Genomic DNA, 26791 nt, shown 5'->3' with positions numbered 1-26791 from the left:
AGAGCAGCCTATGGTCATCTGGGTCTATGGCAACTTCTTTGTAAAAGAAGGAAAATTATTTGTAATCTAACTGAAAGAATATGGAAAATCATACTCGCACAGGAAAATGCGCACAGTAACTCAAATGAATTACTCACCTATAGGTGGTGATTGCTCCCTCTTTTTCTTACAAATATAAAGCACTGCACCAGCTATGATCAACACGAGCACGGGCACGATAACAGCTGCAATTATTTTGCCTGCATGACTCGTTTCTTCTTCACACACTGTGTCAGTAGTAGCAGTTCCGAGTGTGACCTGCTTTTTATTGATTTCCTTACAACTGTGGAAAATGTTGAAAATGTTAAATCAACCCAAATATCTACTGTAATTGTTGTTTGCATAATTATAACTAATTTGTTACAATTAATCTCTTATTGAAATCTTATTCCAAGCCCAGTTTAGTTTGAATTCAATTTACCATTACAGGAAACGACTGAAGGCTGATCTATTCGATTTGACCAAAATAACTCTTGGCCAGGGCATCTTGAATAACTCCCAAACTCCTCTTCCAAAGACTATAATGAGGTCTGTTACTTCGTGACACACTCCAGCCTGATTGGAACGATATTGCTGTTCCTGCGCTCAGTCAAAATTCTGGGACCCCATTCCTAATAGCACTGTGGATGTTCATATATCAGAGAGTGCAGTGGCTAAAAGGCAATAAATGCTGTCCTAGCCAGTGATCACAATTCTTGTGAAAGAATTTTTAAAAAAGAGTTTTATTGAAGTAAAACCTCAGAACTGAGCTCTGCCGAAGAATCGAACTGAAACACTAACTGGTCTTTCCTCTAAAATTCTTTTTCTAGATTTTAAAAATCCAGAAATGCCTACTTGTGATAATATCAGGTGAACATGAAAGGAGTCTGTAGGACACTTCTGTAATAGTTATTAACCATTAACATAGGAGGAAAGATGACTGAGGGTAGTAAAGTGTCATTTACTATTAACAGGCTCATCAGGTCAAACCTGGACAAGGAAACCTCCTGCTGATTGCCACTTACTGCACCAACCGATGCATCAGTCCTGTTCCATGTTGAACTTTGCCTGGAAGCAGCAATGAGGGTGACAAGGACACAAAATGTTCTTGGGTGGAGGACTTCAATGTCCATCACCAGAAGTGGCTCTACTGATTCCAGCAGCACCAATGATTGAGCTGGCCAAGTCCTGAAGGGCATTTCTGCTGAAGCCTGCAGCAGGGGGCATACGGAAATCATCAAGTGGGAAATACTGACTTGGCCACACATTGACCAATCTGCCTGTCACAGATGCATCTATGACAGTATCGGTAGCAGTAATCACCATATAGTCCATGTGAAGACCAAATACTGTCTTCACATTGAGGATACCCTCTACTGTGTGTGTGGAACTGCCGCTGTGTTTACTGAGACAGACTTAGAATAGATCTAGCAGCTCAAGTTTGGTTGTCTGAGGTGCTGTGGGCCAGCAGCAGCAGAATTGAATTCAATCACAATCTATAACTGCATGACCCAACACATCCACCACCCTACCATTACCATCAAGCCAGTGCCATGGGCAGGGAAGAGCAGCCCACTGTGCACTCTGCCATGGGACCACTGGGGAAGGGAGGGGGTGATTGGGGGGTGCGGTCAGTGCACAAGTGCTGATCTCCACACTGACAGTTTGGTACATGCGCAGGGACTCGCTGAGCTCTATGCTGCTGGCCTCTTCAGTGGGATGATACCCTGCCCTCCCACTTTTTGATGTACAGAGTGCTGGAGATTCATTAAACTAAATATGCCCAAAACATGGGTGGGAAATTCTCCCATTTTCCCAACTATTGGGCACTTTTTCTACGAGGATCCCAGCCATTGAATCCTTTTAATTTAGTTTATTCTGCCTTTTAAATTTATCCCACAATTTATTGCTAATAGTTTACTGGTTACCCACAAGAAGCACAGAACAATTCCTGTACACAAAATCCTTTCACTTAAGGAAATAAACCCCTTTCCTGAATCAGTTTTTCATTTTCAGGGCTCTGTTCGTCCTGCTGTGCTCTCAACTGGTTCATCTTGTTCAGCTTCACACAACCCTGGAAACCAGACTGCTGGCAGATAAAGTCAGAATGCAGAAATAAATCTTCAGAGAATTGGTTTTAAATGTTACTGAAGCACTGCCCTAACTGTCCCTCCGGGGTATTGCATTTGCCTCTGAGGTAGCACTGGTTAAATGCAGGCACTGTTGGGTTCTTGTTTCATTCCAAATATGCTGCACATTTTGTGTCTCTAACAACCCAACACCTGCCAGAACCGGCACAAAATGACAGCGTTCCTCAGCAACGGGACAGGGGTGGCACAGCGGTTAGCACTGCTGCCTCACAGTGCCAGGGATCTGGGTTCGATTCCTGGGATTTTCACATTAACACTACAATGAAGTTAATGTAAGCTTACTTGTGCCACAAATAAATAAACAACCACATACTGTTATGTTCAAATTCCCCAATAGCCAGTGGCACCCAAATCTCATGAATGAATTTTAAAAATTACAACCAGCCATACACTGATGTTGCAAGTATAAACATTCTGGATTCTTTTCGATGTACTCACACTGTCCATTTCTCACAAGTTTGAGTTGATGAATCGTTGTTTGAATACGTTCCTTCAAGGCACACCTCACACACAGTATCTTTGAACTGTGTACCTGAAAAATAAATGTATCAAAATCAACACTAGATCATTGGAATTGAGCTTGTATTAAGGGCAGTTTGAAATGCAGTTCTGTGCTTGTGATTATCAGCTCTAATACAGGGCACTTAAAATCTGCGTAATTTGTGTGTAATTTGTTCAAATTTACCCATTACTGGTCCCTGCAGCTCGAGAGCGCAGCCCAGTGGGGCCATCATTAGAGGCTCCCCTGATGTGTATCTGCTGCTATTGGGATCTTAAAATCTGGACCATACTTCCTGTTATTGTTTTGTGTACTCCAGTTTACTCAATTTTATGGGTTTCTCCCCAGAACTGCCCAGATTTAAAATAGGTGAAGGATCAAGAGCTCACTGTAGTTTTTTTTAAACAAAATATATAGAGATAAGCTCATTGCTGACTGCTATTTCAAACCAGAAAAAGATCCAAAATCGTTGGGTGGGATTTTTCTCCCTCTCTGCAGTGTGTTTCACAGCTATGGAGACAACGTGTTGCTCCCATTGGTGGGACCATAAGATCCCACCAGCGTGAATTGCAGGGAGACTTTGGTGTATGTCTGTGGCCCTGAACAACTGAAGCTAACTGGCAGTATTGGGGAAATTTGCACATCATTATCCCTGAAGGGTTGCACAGACAAATTTCAGAGAGTGATTCAAAGCCATCAGCCTATAACCTAAGCTGGTCAACCAGCATCTATTCATCTACCCATACAAAGGGACCTCCAACCTTCCTTTCAATTCCTGATGATTGAGACATTCAACAACCCTGGGGACCCAGGTGAGGGATGCACATTCTTCGCCAAAAGACAATGTGGAGAGTTGGAAGTCATGTGATTAAAAAACTCTGACTTGTGGAACCAGTAATATTGCCTTGCTGAACTGCAAAGTCTCAGTTTGCAGTTTAACACTGAACTAGCAACATCACAGAAAGGGAGTTCTGGCTGAAGTTGGAACCTGACCCCATCTACACTGCTTCCGTTAGAAATTCTGTACCATTGTCTCCAACATTGGGATTGTAACATCATGCAGGGATGAATCAGTGTGGTAAGCTCTATTGCTGCAGGTAAACTTTGTTGAGTTGGAAGTTGTTCTGCCATCTGGATATCTTCATTATCCTTTTTTCTGTTCTTTGGCATTGAATCATTCTTTACCAATTCTCCAAATGTAGTAATGGAAGATAGCTGGTTTATCCCATTTTCCACAGGGTGAAGGAACTCTCAGCCCATCTCTATAGTGTTTTCCCTTTAACTCCTTCATCCAGTTCACCACAGCAAAGGTGGGAGCAGTAGAGGATCCTTTCTGTTGTGAGAATGTTAGTATTAAGCTCATCTTTTTGCTTGCCCATGTGCTACGCTATGACCAATGGATGCTACTCTTTTCCAGCACGGTCTCTGCCACCATCATGCTGACTGGGGATTACAGCATCTCTTTTGTGGTCTCTGGGTTTGTCTTTCAGCAGGAGGTTGAGGCTCTTCTGGTTACTGGTTCCTTTCTGGATGACCATCTGCTTGAGGCATCATGGTAACCATGTGAGTGGTTGGTTGATCTGGCCAATGAGGGGCTTCTGGCATCAATACAGGAAGTGGATAAACTGGCTCTACAAAGAGAGAAGCCAATTCAGAGCTACAGTCCCAGCCAGGAGGATCTGAGAGTTCTTGGGAACTTGCAATTCTGTATAATTTATATCTGTGGTTCTCTTGGCAATCTAGGTGGCATGGTGGCATAATGGTTAGCTCTATTGCCTCACAGCACCAGGGACCAAGGTTCGATTCCCAGCTTGGATCACTAATTGTGTGGAGTTTGCACGTTCTTCCCGTGGTCTGGGTGGGGTTGCTCCTGTTTCCTCCCACAGTCCGAAAGACAATGCACCAATGGTTAGATGCATTGTCCATGCTAAATTCTCCCTCAGGTGTACCCAAACAGGTACCAGAGTCTGCCGACTAGAGGATTTTCACAGTAACATCACTGCAGTGTTAATATAAAAGCCTACTTGAGACACTAATAAAAAAGATCTTCTGCTGTTTTGAGGAGATTTAGGGCAACACAAACATCACTACTCAGGACAGAAAAAGACTGATTATCAATGACACACACACCAGCTGGAAGATTTGTTTGTCACCATACCTCAATGGTTCCAGAATAATGCCTAAAACTGAAGTCGGATTCCTCTGGGCTGTCCCTATTTTTCACAAATGTCTTTTTCAGTTACAATGAAAGCATTCGACTGAAATTATCAGACGTTGATCACAGCTGCAGGAGGCTTTGCTCCACATTGCTGACACGGCCATTTAACTGGTCAGTTAGGATATTACTTCCCTTGACCTGGATTGTCTCTGTTTCTGTGCTGTTTCGTGAGCTGGACTGTGGAGTTTATTTTGTATTTGCTTCTCTTAACATGGATCTGTGCTGTAAATGGATTTCAGATTGCCTGTCAATCTGAGTGGCTTTCTCAAAAGATTAGATCTTCCTTCACTTGAAGCACATCACTGTTCGCAACGACATCAATTCTATCTGTGATGAGCTCAGATTTTAGGGTACTGTAATTTTCTGTAAAGCTCTTTAATAAAGAAGTTCACAGGTTCTCCTGGCTGCCAGACACATTTAATAAATTTGCCCTTTCAGGATTTTATTATTTTGAAGGTTAAATAAGTGTCACACCAATTTAAAACTTCACTGAATTTTGTAGATAATTTGTTTATTCCTTGTCTAGTTATATACCATCAGCTATCAGGCCTACTGCAGAAAGTGGTATGTTATCTTGTTTAGCTTCTGTCTTGTTATCCAGATCTGAATCCTGTATTTAACAAATCTCTCTAAATTCCCAATTCTGTGATTGATCTGGGCCTTGGATAAGTCAAAATTGACAAAGAAGGATAAATTTCTGATCAATGGTTAAATATTTTTACGTTCAGATTTAGTTTTAAGAGATTTTAGAAAATCCAAGCTGATGCAGTGTTTCTGCATGAAGGGTTTTCCCACACTTGCTGGTCATGTTCGGCTCCCACAGTAATGCTGCTCATTGTCACGATGTTCAGATTTTTTCAACAATGGATGCCTGGACCCATTGGTAAGAGTTCTCACGGCTTTAGCTTTATGTTTTCAGGTTGTTGAATTGTTGAATCCCAGCTTTTGAAGCTGACTACTCAGTTGTGATTAATTTTTAATTAATGTTTTATTTTTGAAATGAGCTCCGCCATCATGTGTTTGGGCGTAGACTCGGGTATCACACTGCGATTTAAGTAGTAATTTTTGACCACTGTAGAGTCTGAACTTTTTCAGCACTTCCTTAGTCCAGGGATTTTTGAATCTTTAGCTCATCCCTGTTAGGTCTGCTGATTCTTCACTGTCTGGGGTTTGAAGATGGACTTCCACAGGATTCCATGGAGTTTTTGGATGCAGTGAAGAGCCTTATTTCTGTCTTCAGCTTCTCTTTGGAGCTTTTCTCCAACGATTTCCTTCTGCTTCTCAATTTTTGACCTATTCTTCAGGTCAGAATGCTTCATTGGTTTGCCAGGATTTTAAATGTTCTTCTGCAGTCTCTGTGAGGTTTTGTATTGTTCCATTTTCCACCACCCTGTTGCAAGATGTTCAGTAGTTTGGTAGGTCACAATAAGATATCATACTTGTAGATAGTTCAACAGTAAATATTAGCTATTGGTAATTATATACATGTATACAGTAAAAGGGTAAAAGCTAGGTGCTCTCTCCATGCTTGCTTCTACACACAGCTCTGTCCCTACATGATATTATACTCCATGTAGGAATATAGAAACAGGAGTTGGCCATTCAGCCCCTCCACCTGCTCTGCCATTCAATAAGATCATGGCTGTTCTGTGGCCATGTAAAGGTTTAATTTGTCTAATTTCTCCTCGTAATCTCACCCATGGAGTCCAGGCATCATTCTTGTAAACCTGTGAACTCCTTCCAAGGCCAAAACATCCTTCCTAAGGTTTGGTGCCCATACCTGCTCACAATACTCTAAGTGAGGTCTAACTAAGCTTTTGTACAACTGCAGTATAACATTTACTTCAAAAAATAAAATTTACTGCAGATGCTGGAACAAAGCTTTGACAAAGGGTCATCTGGACTCAATGTCAGCTCTTTTCTCTCCTTTAAAAATGCTGCCAGACTTGCTGAGATTTTCCAGCCTTTTCTCTTTTGATAACACCTGCTTGTCTACACTCCAGCCCTTTAGATATGATGGCTAGCATTCCATTGGTCTTCTTGACTATTTTCTGTATCTGTTTGTGGCATTTTAAGGAGCTATGCACCTGAATCCCCAAATTTTGTTGGACACCTGCTAAATTTAATATTGTGCTTTCTGAAAAATATCTTTTTTTGATCTGAAATGGATAACCTTACACTTATTTATATTAAAATCCATTTGCCACAGCTTGGCCCATTCAGCCAATCAATATCTTGTTGTAGTTCTGTGTTGTCCACAACACTAACTGCAATGCTGTCCAACTTTGGGTCACCTGCAAATTTGGATATTTTACTTTTTGTGCCATTATCCATGTTGTTAATGAATATTGTAAATAATTAAGGCCCCAAGACAGATCCTTGTGGGACACCACTAGTCACATCCTCCCAATTTGAGTATTTACCCATTACTACAACTCCATTTCCTGTTGCTCACTCAATTTCCTATTCACATCAGCAATCTACCGACAATTCCATGGGTTCTACCATAGTTAACAATCTCTTGTGCGTGGCTTTATCAAAAGCCTTCTGGAAGTCCATATAAACAGCATCCATTGACTTGCCTCTGTCTACCATCTTTATCACCTCTTCAAAGAATTGTGTGAGGTTTATCAGGCATGACCTACCCTTCGTGAATCCATACTGACTCTCCCCAATTAACTATAATTTTGAGACCATTAGTTATGCAGTTGTTGAATAAAGATGCCAACAATTTCCCCACCACAGATGTTAGGCAAACTGATCTGTAATTCCCTGGTTTCCTCAGTCACCATTCATTAAGAGCAGAGTAACATGATCCAATTTCCAGTCCAGGGATATGACTCCTGAATCTGGGGAACTTTGGAAGATTAGTTAGGATACCGACAATGTGCTCTTCTCCCTCCTTTAACATGTGTGGATGGAAACCATTGGGCCCTGGGAATTACTCTTCAGTTCCATGAGTTTCCCCATTATTGATGATTCACTTAAGCTAATTCTATTTAGATCCTGTTCCTGATCCTCTATTGGTTTTGTGGGACTTCTGGCAAGCTATCCCCCCTTTCTATTGTAAATACTGAAGCAAAATACTTGTTCAGCAAGTCTGCAATTTCCCCAAGTTCATTAACAACATTCCCACCCTCAGTCTTCAGTGGGTCAATAGAGCTTTTAACCAGTCACTTCCCCTTTTATATAATAAAATCTCTGCAAGTTTCCTTTCATAATCTTTTTTTGTTGCTCTTACATGCCACTTTGTGGCCCTTTGTTGGTCTTTGTATGTGTCCCATTCTGTGAGATTTGTATTATTCTTTGCATTCTCATCAGCTTTTTAATTTTATGCCGTCCCTCACATCCTTTGAAGTTCATGGCTGTTTTTTAAAGTGAGGCAGAACTTTTCCTTCTCATGGGCACAAACTGCTGCTGAAGAGCATTAAATTTTCTTTTGAATATCCTCCAATGTTCCTCAGTTCTACCTGTGAACAGTTTCCCAAACTATTGTGGACAGTCTTTGCCTCATCCCATTAAAGTCCGCCTTGCTTAAATCCAAAATTTTCAGGTCTGATCTTCTATCTTTCAAATCACAGAATCCCTACAGTACAGAAAGAGGCCATTTGGCCCAATAACTCTGCACCAACCACAATCCCACCCAGGCCCTATTCCTGTAACCCCATGTATTTACCCTGTCAATTCCCTTGACACTGGAGTCAACTTAGGATGGCCAACCCACCAAACCTGTGTTTGAGTCTCTCAGTTGCAGTTCAGTAAAGGGGACATGAGTTCAGCTTCTTCATAAAACTACCTTTATTTCTATGATCAAATCCTGCATTAAATTCTCCTCTGCACCCAGTGCCACTTGTAACCTCTTTATATATCCCAGTGACTTCTATTAAATGATTAACATCCAAGTTCAAACTTCAATGGAAGATGATTGTTAACCCATTCCTAACAACTTGCACATCTCTGGAGTGTGGGAAGAAACTGGAGCACCCGGAGGAAACCACAGAGACACGAGGAGAATATGCAAACTCCACAGACAGTGACCACAGGCCAGAACTGAACCTGGGTCCCCTGGTGCTGAGAGGCAGCAGTGCTAACCACTTTTCCTCCCATTAAATGCTACACTAAACTCGATCATGTTATGATCACTGTTTAACAAGTACTCACGAACAACTAAGTCATTAATTAAATCAGGTTCGTTGCTCAGTACTAGACCCAGTAATGCTTGGCCCCTTGTTGCATCCAAGACATGCTGCTGTAGGAAATTATCCCAGACACACTCCAGGAATTCATAACCTTTCTGGCAGGTACTTGTCCCAGTCCATATTAAGATTAAAAGTGCCCATTAGGACTACTCTGCTTTACTACACAGTTGCCTAATTTCGGCATTTATACCATCTACTGTCTTCTGGACTACTACCAGGTGGTTTATATCTGACACACATTGTGGTTCTGGTTTCTTTACGGTTCCTCAGTTTCATCCTTAGGGTCTCTACTGCATGCTTTCTCCTAATTATATCCTCCCTCATCGTAGAAGTGATTCTGTTATTGATCAGAATTGCTACACCCTCTGCAGTTTGCCCTATCCCTTCTGTATAACCTGATATTTTTAGTTCCCAATCTTGACCATTCTGTATCCATGTCCTAGTAATGGTTACTACATTATAGTTACTGATTTGAATCTGTCCCTGAGGCTCATTCAGTTTGTGCCGTATTGTCTGTACGTTACTGTAAAGAAATTAAATTTTGACTATGCTGGTCATGTGTTCTCTTATTCACTACGTGGACAGTACTGTTTCCAGTCCCATTTTGACCCTTTATACTACAAGATCCAGATGGTAGGAACGAGGCTATCAAAACTCTGCCACCAATGGTGAGGAATAGCGAGGGACTGAGGGTTGTGCAGAAGGCTGGGGTCAGAGGATTGTCAGGTTCACAAAATAATCTGTGGCTTGAGGTATTTGCAGTGACAGGAAAGTGAAAATCCATAGAGAGATTTAAAGTAAAAAAGTTAGTTTATTCGTCACAAGTAAGGTTTATATTAACACAGCAATGAAGTGACTGTGAAATTCCCCTAGTCGCCACAGTCCAGCACCAATTCGGGTCAATGCACCTAACCAGCACGTCTTTCAGAACGTGGGAGGAAACCGGAGCACGCGGATGAAACCCACGCAAACATGGGGAGGATGTGCAAACTCCACACAGATAGTGACCCAAGCTCAGAATTGAAACCAGGTCCCTGGTGTAGTGAAACAGCACTGCTAACCACTGTGCTACCGTGCCAGATAAGGCCAGTGATTTTAATTTGGATATATTGTGTAACAGAGCAGGAATATATTAGTGATTGGAGATGATGGGATGATAATAGTGTGGACAGGAATGTGGGAAGCTCAAGCTTTGGACAGAATTGAGTTTTGACCGGTAAAGGTTGGTAAGCAATGGGAGCCTAAATCAATATGGCCTAATTGTAGACTAAAAACATTTTGCTGGGATGATTTAGTGCATCTGAAAAGAGGGTTAAGAGACTCAATTTTCACTTTGGGGATGCAAAACAGGGGGACTATTTCCGGATCTCAAACCCACCCGGGGGAGGGGCAATAATCACTGACCTGGAATGTTGACCATAGACCCTCTTAAATCACATTTGGATTTTTTAAAATCCAATTAACAGCAGTTAATAGTCTCTCAAAGCTGCATTACTGGAGGCTTTCCACCTTCAGGTGGTGTGTCTGGTTGCAGTGCAAGCCAAGTAATTTCAAGGTCACTTCAATAACAAGGTGCCCTCTCAGCCAACGTTTAAAAGAATTTAAAACATACAAAGCTATCACTGAGAGGAAAGGGGGTGGAATCCCTCTATTGGGCAATTTGTGGCTGTAAACCCACACAGGTAGGTAAGGGCAGCTTGTCGGTTTGTGTCTGGGCTACTGCTGTGTGCCTGCCTCCAGATAGGTGACTTGCCTCTTTGTGACCCAAAACTGGAGACCTACTAGAAACTCCTAGTCAGCCTCGGTTTCCTACCTTTAACAAGGCTCTTAATGACTAATTGCCTGTTGGCCTTGAGGAGTGAGTGACCTTCCAGGCTGCTGAACCCAAATGGGTCACTAAAGAAAGGAGTTGGGAAGCCAGCCAGCTACATCATTTTTAAGCCCAATCTGCACCTATTCCTGATATCGGCAGAGCCCAAATGTTTCAGCTCAAAGACAGACTGATTTGTCCATGATCCCCATTGGGGTCAATCTGACAAACTGCAGGAATCAATTGGGTGACCCAATGCATCTTGCTTCTCTGGGAGCAAATTCCCTCATCATTATATCAATTTGGGTTTGTTTCCCAAGCACTGCCCATAATTAATCTGATAGGCCAGTTGAGGGCTAAATGGCATTTTAGGATCAAGTGTTTAGCAACCTGCCTACATACCGGATTGTCCATCCTCTGCTGTTACTGTAACGCCTAATTCTGAAGTGTATAATGCAGTAAAGTCAAACACACATCTTCCACCACAAGGCAGGATTTAAAAATGAAATAAGGAAATTCAAACCATACCTTTTACTTTAACTCCTTCACCTGGAGGACATGTTTTATGCTTTCTGCCCATCTGACAGGTGCTGTCAATGCAGTAATATCCTTCTCTCAGTCTACACATTGTATTCTGTGTGTAGGAACATATATGTGTAGCTTGCAGCCCCAACTCTATAAACAGAAAACATGAATAAGCTACAAGTGGGATCAGTATGAACCATTTCACTTTATCCCCCTTACAAGGTAGGCAATGAAATAGAGGAACTTTATTAAGATTATAATCTAGAGGATTGATTTTTGGGAGATTGAGGGGGAAGGAAGGGGAGGGGAAGGAAGGGGAGGGGAAGGGAAGGGAGGGGAAGGGAAGGGAGGGGGGGGAGGGAGAGGGAGGGGGGAGAGGGAGAGGGAGGGTTTTGAAGCTTTCCAGTTCCTCAGGGGAGGATGTCCCCAATCTGAAAGGAGATTCCAATTGAGGGACTTCCCCATCTCCTGCCTGAGATCGAGGGTGAGAAACTTTTCAGCACTGCACCCTCAGCCTATAAATTGAGGCTGGGCAGGTTTGGACAGGCTCCCTGTCCAAGGCCCTGTCTCCAGCAATCATGTCTTGGTCAGGGTGAGTGAAATTCCATCCATGCAATTCTACATTCCACCCACCCACCTGATTCAGAACCCATCGGGGAATGGGGGAGCATAAGTTCTGATCAGCAACTGCTTTATTACTGTTCCTGAGAAAACACTGAGGGGGCAAATATTCCCGACACACCCTCCATGGGAAAGTGGAGCAGGCAAGGAGTGGACCATGGAAAAGTCCATTGACCTCCGGCAGGATTTTATGGTTTTGGGATGAGTGCGGCTGTAAAACTCCACCCCCAATCTCCAAAACTCATTACAGCGTAAACGAAAAGGATCAAAAGTAGGTCATTCTGTTTCATGATTCAATAAGACACGACTCATGGCCTTAACGCCACTTTCCAGCCTGTTCCATAACCCTTGACTCCCAGAACTTTGACAATCTGCAACTTGAATATTTTAAAAACGTCAGCCTCCACGACAGTGAAATAAATGTGATTGTGATATTTACCTTGATCACAAACTTTACACTTCAGACATTTTTCTAAGCCATTCGGATGTTCAATATATTCTCCATCTGCACAAGGTTTACAAGTTGTACCAAAATCTCTCGTGCAACGTCTGAACACTATGGTGCCTGCAAGAAAATAAAACATGTGCAAGTCAGTTATGGAATTAGAAAACTTCTCTTGTTCCTGGAAAACTGTTGACAGAAAGAATTCTGCTGCAAAAGGCTAAGAAAAAATAAAATTGGAAATGACATGAGAAACTTTATTATTTTTTGCAATAACGGAAGTTCAGGAGGCACAGGTATTTCAGAGTGTAATCAAGGAGCTTACTCATGTAAAGATGCAAGTTTTGGGGGGAGGAGGGGGCGCGATTCTCCCATCCCACCGCACTAATTTTTTAGCTTTGTGCCCTGAATTAGTGCGGCAGGCTGGGAGAATCACCTGTCGGCCAATTCACACGTGCATTTCCCAACGCTGAAATCCGGCGCTGTCTGGAAACCAGCGAGAAGACAAGTACTTTGCATCTGTTTTTAATTTTATTTTGTGATTAGTGGGCCCGGGACTGAATTCTCCAGGCCCGCTAGCATCTCCCACCCCGTCAGGAATATTTCACTCCAGTGCTATTGAGTGTAATTCTCCACATTCAGGGAACTAGCAGGAGACCCTGCAAGAGTAAAGGAGGAGTGGGGGTGCCACCCGGGCATGGGCACCCTGACTGTGCCAGCCTATGCCTCCAGCACTGCCCAAGATGCAAAATGACCATGCCCAGGGGGCACCAAGGCACTGCCCACTGGCAATCCCAAGGGAGCGATCCATGGGTGTGGTGGGGGGGGAGAGGGGTCCTGCTGCCGCTCTGCCTGGTGATCGGGCAGGCTGGAGGGAGGCCAGTGATCGGGGCATCTTCGGGGGGAGAGGAGGGAGAAATCTGCCTAGCAGGGGGGTGGTGTGGTGGATCGTCACTGCTGCGGTGTATGGGGGGGGTCTGAAGATTGGGGCCCTCTGGGATGTTGGGCGGGAGAGGCAGCACTGCGCAGGTCCCGGGCTGGCCAGCAAACTGCAGGCTGACGATCGGGGCCACTGTACACTGGCAGCAGCACGCAACTGTCAGTCTCCGCCCGAGCTTTTAATTATATTCACAATTGTGACCTCTACATTGCACAGAGTTTGGGAGATTCAAGTGCAAAGTCACACTGAAAAAAACTGGTGTGATTTGCACCAGTTTTCCCGTGAATTTGACATTTATTTTGGGAGAATTGTGGCATTGATACTTGACCATTAAACACACAGGGGGAAGCAGTGGTTTTGTCACTGAATTAGTAATCCAAAGACCCAAGTAATGTTTTGGGGGCCTGGGTTCAAATCTCACCATGACAAATGGTGAAACTTGAATTCAGATTTTTTTTTAAATCTAACATTATAAATCTAATGACTACGATGAATTGATTGTCATAAAAGCCCATCTGGTTCACTAATGTCCTTTAGGGAAGGAAATCTGTCATCCTTATCTAGTCTGGCTTACATGAGACTCCAGCAATATGATTGACTCTTAAATACCCTCAGGATGGGCAATAAACGCTGGCCAAGCCAGTGAGGCCCAAATCCCGTGAACAAAAAAAAAAAATCGGAAAAGTTAGGGCTGCCGCATTCAGGAGTAAGTGCTTTTCCATATTTGTCTCAATAATCTACAGATTTTTAATGACTTGCGCAAAAAAAAAATCAGTTTCTTCCATAAGAGTGTCAGCTTCCATTGCAACACTCCAGAGATTTGGTGTTGGACTTAGAACATAGAACAGTACAGCACACTACAGGGCCTTTGGCCCTTGATGTATGGGATGGACAAGATAGAAGTGGAGAGGCTCTTCCCACTCAGGAAGGACAGTAGGACTAGAGGGCACAGCCTCAAGATAAAGGGTTTAGAACGGAGTTGAGGAGGAACTTCTTCACTCAAAGGGTGGTGAATCTCTGGAATTCTCTGCCCGTTGAAGTGGTGGAGGCTGCCTCGCTAAATATATTTAAGACGCGGGTTGATAGGTTTTTGATAGGCAAGGGGATTAAGGGTTATGGGGAGAGGGCGGGAATGTGGAACTGAGACACGACAGATGAGCCATGATCTTACTGAATGGCGGGGCAGGCTCGAGGGGCTAGATGGCCTACTCCTGCTCCTATTTCTTATGTTCTTATGATGTTATGCCGAGCTACGTCCAACCCCAAGATCAAGCTATCCCACTCCACTTCTCCATTAACACTGAAGGAAGTTTTTCCTGCAGGTTTCCCAGTGAACCATGTGCATTTCTCTGTGCACACCCATCAGCCTTTATCTGTAACTTGGTCTATATAAAGTCCTCAGCTGAGTCCTCTGCTGTAGAACTAGTGTGCATCCTTATGGCATTTGAAGATGTATGTATTAACGGAGATAACTTGTGTGAGATTATTAAACATTTTCCTTCACTGCATCCAGCTCCCTGGGACTAGATTCTTGGCACTGACCTCTTCTCCCTCGTCAGTGCCTTCTGAGCATGTGCCTGGAAAGTACAGAACTTCGCATTTTTCTTTCATCTCTTCCACCAAGAGCTCCAGCACAGCATCTGAAAATCTTAGTCCATGCTCTCTGCAGCTGCTACCCATTATTGATTCCTTCACAACACAATATTTAGAATGATCTCAGCATCACCAGCAGGCACAACGTCCTTCCCCTTTAACAGATTCAGTCGCCTTCCAAACATACAACCACTTCCATCTAGAAGGACAAGGGCAGTAGATACATGGGAATGTCACTTGAAGTATATTGCCTTTCCTTTGCAGTCACTGGGTCAAAATTCTGGAATTCCCTCTCCAACGCCATTGTGGACAGCTCACCACCACCTTCTCAAGGGCAACTAGAATGGGCAATGATTGCTGACCAACCAGCAAAGCTCATGTCCCAAAATTAATTTTAAAAAGTCAAGATACCAATATTATAGATCCACCTGTTGGTCTCTATCTCCAGTGAACCCAGTGGGGAATGTTGACTGCACACAGGAACCAATGGAAGGCATAGGCACAGATTTGACATTTTGCCTGCCTTTTAAATATAGGTGTGGTTTAATTGTGTATCACAGTCCCTGTGCTGTTTTCCAGGGATTATCCAATTTAACCCTCCGTGTGTTTCAGTAAGGATTCAATTTGATTGATTGAAGAGCCTTGTTTTTTTAATCCTACTCACACATGCCCTGTAGAAGGCACGCTGTGCTGGATCAGGTGCCTGATTAGAGAAACTCTCTGCTCAAAGGACTGCAAAAACTATGTGGCAGCTGTCAGTGAGGTGAACGGCTCTTTGGAAAACATGGAGCAATCACCACGTTAACAAGGGCATTGAAATGTGAAACCTCAGAATTTTCGGCAGGGTGGTTTTATTTATGATTTAAATAAGTAAACCTGAAAATGAATATTTCAAAGTTTGTTTTGATTACATTAAAAACATTTCACAAATACTAAAGTTTAGTTTATTTATTAGTGTCACAAGCAGGTTTACATTAACACTGCAATGAAGTTATTCTGCAAATCTTCTAGTTGCCACACTCTAATGTCTGTTCAGGTTCAGTTCCAGCCTTGGGTGACTATCTGTGTGGAGTCTGCATGTTCTCCCCATGTCTGTGTGGGTTCCCTCTGGGTGCTCTGGTTTCCTCCCACAGTTCAAAATGTGCAGCTTAGGTGGATTAGCTAAACTGACCCTTAATGTCAGGGGGATTAGCAGGGTAAATATGTTGGGCTACAGAGATAGGGCCTGGGTGGGATTGTTTTCAGTGCAGGTTCAATGGGTGAATGGCCTTCTTCTGCACTGCAAGGATTCTATTCAAATGGTTCATAACATTCGCACTTTGAAAAGTTAAAGATAATGATGGTGTTTGTGTGGAGATGATCATTTAAAATAACGGCCGTCACTTACCTGGTGAACACATTGAGCAGCACTCTCCATCATTCAAATACTCGGCTGGGCCACAGCAGACTTTGATTTGTAGGTTAAGAACCAATAAGAGGATTAAACAAGTCTGTAACGAGAAGTGAATTGACATGCACTTTGTTAGATTTTACTTCTTGTCCATTTTCCTCTATAAAAACATACTGTTTCAACACTTTTTAATGTAATAACATGTCTCAAAGCGCAATACAGCATCTTTATAAAACACAATATGACACTGGGTTACAGGAGATAATAGGGCATGTAGTGGGGGTTTCTCTGTCATTGGGCCGATTCTCTTTAAAAACTTAACTTGCAAAGGCAAGAAGTCTCAATTCAAGATGTAACTAAAAGATTTAAACATAAAAGACACAATTAAAATTGAATACAGATGATTTCAAAGTTAAATAACTATGTATTTGTTAAATAATATATATTAAGATATTGAATTTAATTCAAATATATTGTTCACCTCAGTCAAATTGCGAACTTTGCAGAGACTATAGAAGTTCAAGAGTTCAGTGGCGAAAGCCATTTAGTCAGCAGGAGCACAATGAAGCTTCAAACTCAAGACAAATGCTGAAACATCTAATGAAACATTTAATGTCAAAGTGAAAGACCCTATTGTCTGGGTGTAAGAATGTATCTGTCCGAAGGGCCCTGGACCGATAGTCAGTTGTCTTGGCAAAGCGCCACTGGGAAAAGTAAAGTATTCGAATAAGACAGAGACATAGCATCAAGGAAGTTAACCATGCCAGGGGGTGGATATCCGGTTTTTGGGTTAGCAAATGAAAGATCATTAAGTCAAGCTGTGTTTTGCAATTGGCTGAGGGATCTATCATGCTTTGGACTGATGTGATAATGTGCAATGAAATCAAGTCTAAACTATTACATAAGAACATAAGAACATAAGAAATAGGAGCAGGAGTAGGCCATCTGGCCCTTCGAGCCTGCCCCGCCATTCAATAAGATCATGGCTGATCTGTCGTGGCTCAGTTCCACTTTCCCGCCCTCTCCCCATAACCCTTAATCCCCTCTCTTATCAAAAACCCATCAACCCGCTTCTTAAAAATATTTAGCGAGGCAGCCTCCACCACTTCAACGGGCAGAGAATTCCAGAGATTCACCACCCTTTGAGTGAAGAAGTTCCTCCTCAACTCCGTTCTGAACAGCCCCCCCTTTATCTTGAGGCTGTGCCCCCTAGTCCTACTGTCTTTTTTGAGCGGGAAGAGTCTTTCCACCTCTATCCTATCCATCCCATTCATCATCTTATACGTCTCAATGAGATCTCCCCTCATTCTTCTAAACTCTAACGAGTACAAGCCTAGTTTATTCAGCCTCTCCTCGTAGCTCAACCCCCTCAACTCCGGTATCAGCCTAGTAAACCTCCTCTGCACTCCCTCCAAGGCCAAAATATCCTTGCGCAGGTGCGGCGCCCAAAACTGCACACAGTACTCCAGCTGCGGCCTCACCAATGCCCTATACAGCTGCAGCAAGACCTCCCTACTTTTATATTCAATCCCCCTCGCTATGAAGGCCAGCATCCCATTCGCCTTCCTGACCACCTGCTGCACCTGCAGGCTGGGTTTTTGCGACTCATGCACAAGGACCCCGAGGTCCCTCTGCACCGTCGCCTGCTGCAGTTTTTCGCCACGTAAGTAATAGTCCTTCCTACCATTCTTCCTACCAAAGTGGACCACCTCACACTTGCCAACATTAAATTCCATTTGCCATTTCCTGGCCCATTCGCCCAGCCTATCTAGATCCTTCTGCAGACTCTCCACACCCTCCGCACAATTTGCCTTTCCCCCAATCTTGGTGTCATCAGCAAATTTCGACACCCTACACTCGGTTCCCTCCTCCAGATCATCTATATAAATGGTAAATAGCTGAGGCCCCAGCACCGACCCCTGGGGCACTCCACTAGTCACCAACCGCCAATCCGAATAGCACCCATTGACCCCCACTCTCTGCCTCCTATTTGACAACCAATCCTCTATCCACGCTAACACCCTACCCCCAACTCCATGTCCTCTGACCTTCTGCAGTAACCTCTTGTGAGGTACCTTATCAAACGCCTTCTGAAAATCTAGAAAGACCACATCCACCGGCTCTCCTCTATCCACCGCCCTAGACACATCCTCATAGAACTCCAGTAAATTTGTCAGACACGACTTCCCTTTAATGAAACCGTGTTGCGTCTGCCCTATCAAGCAATTGCCTTCAAGATGCCTCGCAATTTCCTCCTTAATGACGGATTCTAACATTTTACCTACCACAGACGTTAAACTAACCGGCCTGTAATTCCCCGCCTTTTGCCTGGCACCCTTCTTAAACAACGGCGTAACATTAGCCGTTTTCCAATCCTCCGGCACTTCCCCGGAATCCAGCGACGTCTGGAAAATAACCACCAAGGCATCCACTATCACCTCCGCCATTTCTTTCAGAACCCTCGGATGCATTCCATCCGGTCCTGGGGACTTGTCCACAATCAGCCCCTCCAGTCTGTCGCGCACCACCTCGCTAGTAACGATAATGTCATTAAGACCCTCCAGTCCTACCACCTTTCCATCGCTAACACCCGGCAAATTATTCACGTCCTCCTCCATGAAGACAGAAACAAAAAAGTTATTCAAGACCTTAGCCATATCCCCATCCCCTACCACTAGGTCCCCTTTCTCATCCGCTAAGGGACCAACGTTCACCCTAGCCAGCCTCTTCCTTTTTATATATTTATAAAAACTCTTGCTATCCTTTTTTATATTAAGTGCTAGCCCAGCTTCATAGCTTCTTCTACCCTCCTTTATCAACTTTTTTGTCAATCTTTGTTGACATTTAAACCTTTCCCAATCCTCTTCTCGCCCACTGCTCTTAGCTACTCTAAATTCCTCCGCTTTTAATTTAACACTTTCCTTCACCTCCTTCGTTATCCACGTCTTCAACTTCTCTTTACAAAAACTGGAAGTCCCTATCTGCCAAGATGACCATCATCCCAGTGTGAAAGAAAAACAGGCAGTGTGCCTTAATGACTATCATCTGGTGGCTCTGAAAAAGGAGCTTTGAAGTGGTTAGTCATGGCATGAATCAATTTCAGCCTCCTAGGTTGCCTGGATCCACTATGGTTTGCCTGTTGGCACAACAGGTCCACAAGAGATGCCATCTCCCTGGCCCTGCATTTCACCCTGGGACACCGAAATAACAAAAAGGCATCTACGTCAGACTCCTACAGCTCAGGTCCTCAACATCATTATTTCTGAAACCCATCTCCAAACTCTGGCCTGCAGCTTGGCTCCTTTCTCTGCAACTGGACGCTAGACTTCTTAATCCACAGAATGCAGTGAGTAAGGATAGGCAACACATCTGTGCGTGATCACCCTCAATACCTGTGCCCCACAAGGCTGTGTCCTCAGCCCCTTACGGAATTGTTTATGCACCTATCATGGTGTGGCCAAATTTCCTTCCAATTCTATTTTCAAGTTTGCTGATGACACCACCATAGTGGGTCAGATCTCAAACAACGATGAACCGGAGTACAGGAAAGAGATAGAGAAGTCGCGTGGCAGCAATAATCTCTTCCTCAATGTCAACGAAACAAAGGAGATGGTTATCGACTTCAGGAAGCATAGTGGAGGGCATACCTCTATCTACATCAATGGGGATGAAGTAGAAATAATTAAGAGCTTCAGTTTTTAGGTGTCCAGATCTTCAACCTGCCCTGGTCCCCCCAGTGCCGACATTATAGTTAAGAAAGCCCCCCAATGCCTCTACTTTTACAGATGACTAAGGAAATTTGGCGTGTTCGGTATGACTCTCACCAACCTTGACAGATGCACCATAGAAAGTATCCTTTCTGATTGCAACACAGTTTGGCTCCTGCTCTGTCCAAGACCACAAGAAACTACAGAAGGGTTGAGAATGAGGCCCAGTCCAGCACTCAAACCAGCCTCCCAACCAGTGACATTATCTACAATTCCCACATCCTCAGAAAAGCTGCCAGCATAATCAAAGACCCCACCTATCCCGAACATACTCTTTTCCACCACCTTCTGTCTGAAAAAGGATACAAAAAGTCTAAGAACATGTATCAACCAACTCAAAAAACAGCTTTTTCCCTGCTGCCATCAGACTTTTGAATATACCTACCTTGCATTAAGGTGAACTTTCTCTACAGCCTAGCTATGACTAACACCACATTCTGCACTCTCTCTTTTCCTTCTGTGTCTAGCATGCTTTGTCTGTACAGCACACAAGAAATATTTTTCACTGTATACCAATACATGTGACAATGATAAATCAAATCAAACACACCAATAAACTGGAGCAATTGTTCTCCTACCTGCCTAGCATGTGGGCTGCTGGTTTAGACAATTGGTACTGTGATCAGAGTTGAAATATAAAAGAGTCCCCTCACAAGAAATGTGACACAAATATATTTGTTAAAGGCAGTGAATTCTGACCTCTCCTCTTAAAAAATGGACCCATCAATATTCAATGATAGCTGAATTTTTCAAAACCTCTAGATCGACACTGTAGGTACTCCATTATATATACGCACACAATATGTTATTAAATCTAAGCATGCAAACAGTAGTACAGTCCAGTCCTCCTCTTCCAATAATGAATATTCCTTTTTCTTTCATTAAAATCATGATGAAGCATCAGCAATCACATTCTCTTCCTTCTTTTCTCAACACGCTGCTATTGTTCAGCTGCTTCTGATTTCCTTTCACAAACCTCCTTTGATTCCAAATCCAAGCTTAATTTTGTTGTCATGAATGTAAAGTAGTCCTGGTAATGTCCTCGGAGCTCGGCAGAATCAGGAGGATAAAACTTTACACTGGATGCAAACGAGCACAAACCACTTTTTTGGATTTGATTTCTGATTTCCTTTGCTGGGTCCAAACAGTTCTTTTCATTTTCAGAGTCTCAAAATATCAAAATGAAATAATCTTTTCCCAGAAGGTTGAACTGCTCACTTGAACTTGTCAAAGTCACTTTTCCCTCGCTTTCTCAATTTCAGATATGTATGATCAAGGCCATTCAGTAAGGTTACTTTATCTCTCTCCCCTTTCTTGTTAAATGGCCTGAGTTCCCCTGTCAGGCAGTCCAACTCCATCTTCTGCTGTGACATGATATGCTCAAAATTATTTTAAGCATCTCCAATTGTATATCTTTCTGTTCCAAGGTAGTTCATTAATTCCTTTGCTTGTTCTGAATCCTCAATCATTTCCTGCATATCCTTTGGCAAGATATGTTATAATTATGGTTTTAGGGATCACTGACAGTTGCGCGGCTGCAAAATCATCTTAGCTGACTTTAACATTAGCTATGCACAATACTGTTTCTCTTGGCATCCACATCTGTGCAAGCGGAATAGATTCAGTAATCCAGCAGTTCATTTTGAAAGACTGTGCAGTTTCATTAAACATGCTTACTGCATATTGTCTGTTTCCTTTGTTTGGAGGAGTAAAATACTTCTGCTCCTCAATCTCTGTCTTGAGATCACACATAACTGCTGATTCATCTACATTTTTCTTCTCAAAAATGATGAGCTGCTGTTGACAGTCCTGCAGTTTATGCTCAAGTAATTTCAATAACTCAGGAATAAGTTCCAAATCAGTCAAATTTTCTTACATCTGTCTCTACACTGTTCACTTTCCTTGTTCACATCATTGTCCAGTAACTGCCTTCATCAGTTTTACATTGCACTCATTTACCTCTATTTGTGTCTTCATTTATCTCAAAGTGGTAACTATCCACCAGCCCTTTGTAGTGTTTGACCGGAGGCTTTTGAGTGCTGCATTTCAGACTGAGCAAACATCAGCTTCTTTTTCTGAGACTGTGCCAACTTGAATGGATGAAGTCTATATGAATATTGCTCAGTTGGAACAGCATTTTCTACATCTACATCAGGCATAATTATTTTAGTACTTCCCAATTCATTCCCACATACATCTCCATATGACTGTAATAACCCTTTCAGGTCATTTTGATTTTCCGCTGGAAGGTAACTCAATAATTTATTCCAATTTCTGATAGCTTCTTCATGATCCAATCTAATTTCAGAATATCAAAATCAGAATCAACAGAATTTGTTTCTTCATTCTGAGTTGTAACAATGAACAAATCTTTCTTCTGCTTTCCTTCCCTATAAAAATACCATTTGAGCATATTCACATGACGCACTGAGCTTTCCTTCTATCTGGCGTCCTTATCAAATAATTCACTTCACTCAATTTCCTTTTGGATTTGATAAGGCCCACTAAACCTTGCTTTTAAGGGTTCACCTACCACTGGTAATAGTAACACTTTACTGCCACTAGCAAAACTATAAATTTTTGATTTCTTATTCATTTCTTGTTTCAATGTTGTGCCACTTTTAAATGCTGTCTAGCCAACTCACCTATTCTAGTTAATCTCACCATAAAGTTTGACACATGGTCCAAAAACATAGTCTCAAAATGCTGACTCACCAATTTCTCCTTAATCAATTTAAGTAGTCGTCTTACCAAATGACCAAAAACCAATCCGAATGGACTGATTTGGTTGATTTGTTAGGTGCATCCTTTCACTAATGAGTACAGATGGAATTCCTTTATCCCAATCCTCTGGGTAATCTTGTCTAAAGGCCCTCAACATGATCTTTAAAGTTTGATGCCACTGTTCCAATACTCCCTGTGATTCTGTATGGTATGGAGTTGATTTTAGATTGTTTTACTTCTTACCTGAATAACTGACATAAAGTTTGAACCTTGATCTGATTGTATTTCTGTGGGTAGTGCACATCTAGTAAAGAAATTGCTGTAATTTTACATAATGAATGACCTCCAGAAATCCAGTAGATACAGTCAAAGTGCAGAAAAGGCCCTTTGGCCCATGAAGTTTGCACCGACAATATCTACTATTAAAGGTGCTCTAATTTCATTTTCCTGCACTTGTCCCATATGTTTGAACATTATGATATTTCAAATGCTCATCCAAATATTTTTTTAAAGGTTGTAAGGTTTCTGGCCTCCTTCCCAGACAGTGCATTCCAGATTCCCACTATCTTCTGAGTGAAAAGGTTTTTTCTCAAATCCCTTCTGAATGCCCTCCCCTTACCCAAAAACTATGCCCCCTCGACCAAAGGGAACAGCTGCTCCCTACTCACTGTATCTGTACCCCTTATATTCTTACCTCAATCGTATCCCACCTCAGCATTCTCTGCTCTAGACAACCCAAGTCAATCCAGTCTCTCCTTAATAGCTCAAATGCTCCATCCCAGGCAACATCCTGGTGAATCTCCTCTGCATCCCTTCTAGTGCTATCACATCTTTCCTACAGTGAGGTTACCAGAATGGCACACTGTACTCCAGCTGTAGCCTAATCAACACACTGTTCAACATTACCTCCTTGCTCTTATACTCTATATCGTGACTGATGAAAGCAAGTGTCCCATATACCTTTTTAATTATCCAATTCACATGCTCTGCTGACTTCAGGGATCTGCAAATAACCCCAAGATCCCTCTGTTCCTCTAAGCTTCCCAGCATCCTGCCATCCATTAAAGACTCCCTTGTCTTGTTTTGTCTTGAAAAGTGCATCACCTCACACTTATCAGGATTAAGTGCCATCTACCACTGCTCTGTCCATCTGATCAACCCATCTATATCTTCCTGTAACCTACAATCATCTCCTACAAAGTGTTAAGCACCCTACTAATCTTGGTGTTGTCTGCAAAGTTGCCGATCATTCCCCTCCAGATTTTCATTTATGTAGATAACAAAGTGAACCTTGTGGTACATCGGTGGACAGTGGCCTTTGGTCATTCAAGCAGCTTTCTACCACTCCCCTTTGAATACTATTACTAAACCAGTTTTTGATCCATCTCACCAAGTTTCTATGACTGTCCAGCAGCTCAAACTTTATCTCGTGCAGAGGAACAATCCAGAACTGTTGTTAAATGCCAATATTTCAACTCACTGGAATGATTTTGGTCGTCTTTCAAATTTATAAGCACAGTAATCACATATTGCTGAACTTTCAGTGATCCAAGAGCAAAGCTTTATCGAGCTCACAAATTCCAGGAAAGATCCTGGCTTCAAACGTCTGTCACATTCCAAAATCATTGTGGAGATGCTGGCATTGGACTGGGATAGACAAAGTAATAAGACTCACAGCACCAGGTTAAAGTCCAACAGTCCGAGACCAAATAAACCTGTTAGACTTTAACCTGGTGTTGAGAGACTTGTTGCTAAAAATCACTTAGTTTAAGAAGGATCGATGAATTAATGATGCTGCAGAACTAAATCTGCTGAGACTGACAGACACTTGATTTTGAAGCGGGTAAATAAATTGGATTCACACCAAACACTGTCCCTGGGAAGATGGACGCGATGTGGGTATGCCGGCGTTGGATTGGCGTAAACACAGTAAAAAGTCTGACAACACCAGGTTTTAGTCCAACCGATTTATTTGATAATAAACTCACAAGCTTTCGGGTTAGTCCCTTCATCAGGTGAATGGAGAGTTCTGGCCTCAGACAGAGCATATAAAGCACAGACAGTTCAGAGATTACTGATTAGAATGCAAATCCTTACACCTAACCTGCTGTTCAAGACCTGAAGTGGCTGACAATGTCGTGACACACGACAGCACAGAGTCGCTGAACAGAGACTGATAGCCAAGTTCTGCACACATGAGGACGGTCTCAACAGGGATCTTGGGTTCATGTCGCACTATCTGTAACCCCCGTGACTTGCCTGGGTTTGCAAAACCTCACTTACTGTACTGTCTGGAGACAATACACATCTCTGTAAACTGTGATCGGTGCTCCTTCCACTCACATTGTCAGCCACTTCAGGTCTTGAACAGCAGGTTAGGTGTAAGGATTCACATTTTAATCAGTAATCTCTAAACTGTATGTGCTTTATATGCTCTGTCTGAGGCCAGAACTCTCCATTCACCTGACGAAGGGGCTAACCCGAAAGCTTGTGAGTCTATTATCAAATAAATAGGTTGGACTAAAACCTGGTGTTGTCAGACTTTTTACTGTGTTTACGCCAGTCCAACGCCGGCATACCCACATCACAGAGAACAAACTGACAGAGAGACAAACGGTCAGTGAGAATTACTTTCCGTCTTCAGCAAACTCCATCGACAATAATGTGTATTTGTGATTTTCTAATGTGTCGCTGCCCCATCCATCTCCACACCATCCACTGGAATTCAGATCTCCCCCCCACCCTTCCCGGTTTTAACCGTGAGGAGCTGAAGGTCCCGCGGGCCCCTCCCGCCCCCAGTCCCAGTCCCGAGCCCCGAGCCCGCGGGGGACACGGTCTCAAACCCAGTCACTCACCCGTGAAATTCCCCACCCGATAGCGGTGGGAAACCCGGACCCCATCCGCGGGGAGGGAAAGATTGTTAAACTCTCTCTGCTCCACTGCCGACAAAGTAATCAATGAGTTTCCGGAGAAAACTCGCTGTTTTACTCACGGTTTTCAGCGTCATTTCCGCCCGCGATCTTACCGCCCAGTTACAATGTTCCCCCCTGGTGCTGATCTGTGTGTGGGTGGAGTCATACTGTGTTAAACAAAGTGCGGTTTCTGTTTGAGTCACTTGTCACCGCGCCAATATCATCTCCCACACCCAGTCACAATGTTCTCTGTGCTAATGCTGTAGTTCACACTGTGTTAAACAAAGTGCAGTTTGTGGTTTTGTTGAATATTGGACCCTCTCCCTGCAGCCTTCCCCTTCCTCAGTGTTTGTGTGAAATGGACGATTGTTTTAAAGGCTAATTTATAAACAGGTTCAGTGCACTTGGTTGCTGTTTGTTAGGTTCAAATCTGACAATACAATTTCCATTCCCAGTGTCACCAACCAGAAAAACTGGAGGAGAATCAAGGCTCTCCAGTGCCCACTGTGGTTTTAGGTGCTACAGGGCTTCCTAATGCTGAAAATGGGGTGGAACTTGTGTGTGTTTTTGGTGCCAAAAAATATCTTGATAATCAGTTTAGGGGCACACATTGGTGCCAGTTGGTGTGCAATGCTGATTAGAAACCAGTGCTGCCATTTTCAAACACTATGCCCCAACCTACACCTTACCTTAACCTCAACATTTTATTTTTTAAATTTTTTAGACCATTCATAAAGTTATAAAGAAAATGCTCAGAATGGATTGAACAAACCCAAACCAATTCCAACAAACACATAACGTGCCATCAATAGGTCCAGACAGCGGGCGATCGAGGGGGCTGTCCATCCTGACTGTCTGCCCCTCTACCGTGGCTACATTCGCAGCCAGGAGTCCCTGGAGAGGAAGCATGTGGTGGCCACGGGTGCAGTTGACCCATGCCCGTTGGACACAGCAGGGGCTGGGGTGCATTATCAACCCTAATA

General features: G+C 43.1%; 1 protein-coding gene across 1 annotated transcript; it reads right to left on the bottom strand.

Moving 5' to 3' along the window:
* Positions 1-129: 129 nt before the first annotated feature.
* On the bottom strand, positions 130-25796 carry LOC145359997 (tumor necrosis factor receptor superfamily member 5-like). Its single transcript, XM_080214899.1, has 6 exons — positions 25752-25796; positions 16403-16505; positions 12480-12605; positions 11423-11569; positions 2607-2700; positions 130-322 (listed from the first exon to the last, which is right to left on the bottom strand). The coding sequence occupies exons 1-6, from the start codon at positions 25794-25796 to the stop codon at positions 130-132; spliced, it is 708 nt and encodes a 235-aa protein (XP_080071025.1).
* Positions 25797-26791: the final 995 nt, after the last annotated feature.

The sequence above is a fragment of the Carcharhinus amblyrhynchos genome, chromosome 30, assembly GCF_965287045.1.
Source record: "Carcharhinus amblyrhynchos chromosome 30, sCarAmb.v2.hapA, whole genome shotgun sequence".
Taxonomy (NCBI): domain Eukaryota; kingdom Metazoa; phylum Chordata; class Chondrichthyes; order Carcharhiniformes; family Carcharhinidae; genus Carcharhinus; species Carcharhinus amblyrhynchos.
Note: the sequence above shows the minus strand (reverse complement) of the source record. Positions and strands in the feature narration are given on the sequence as shown.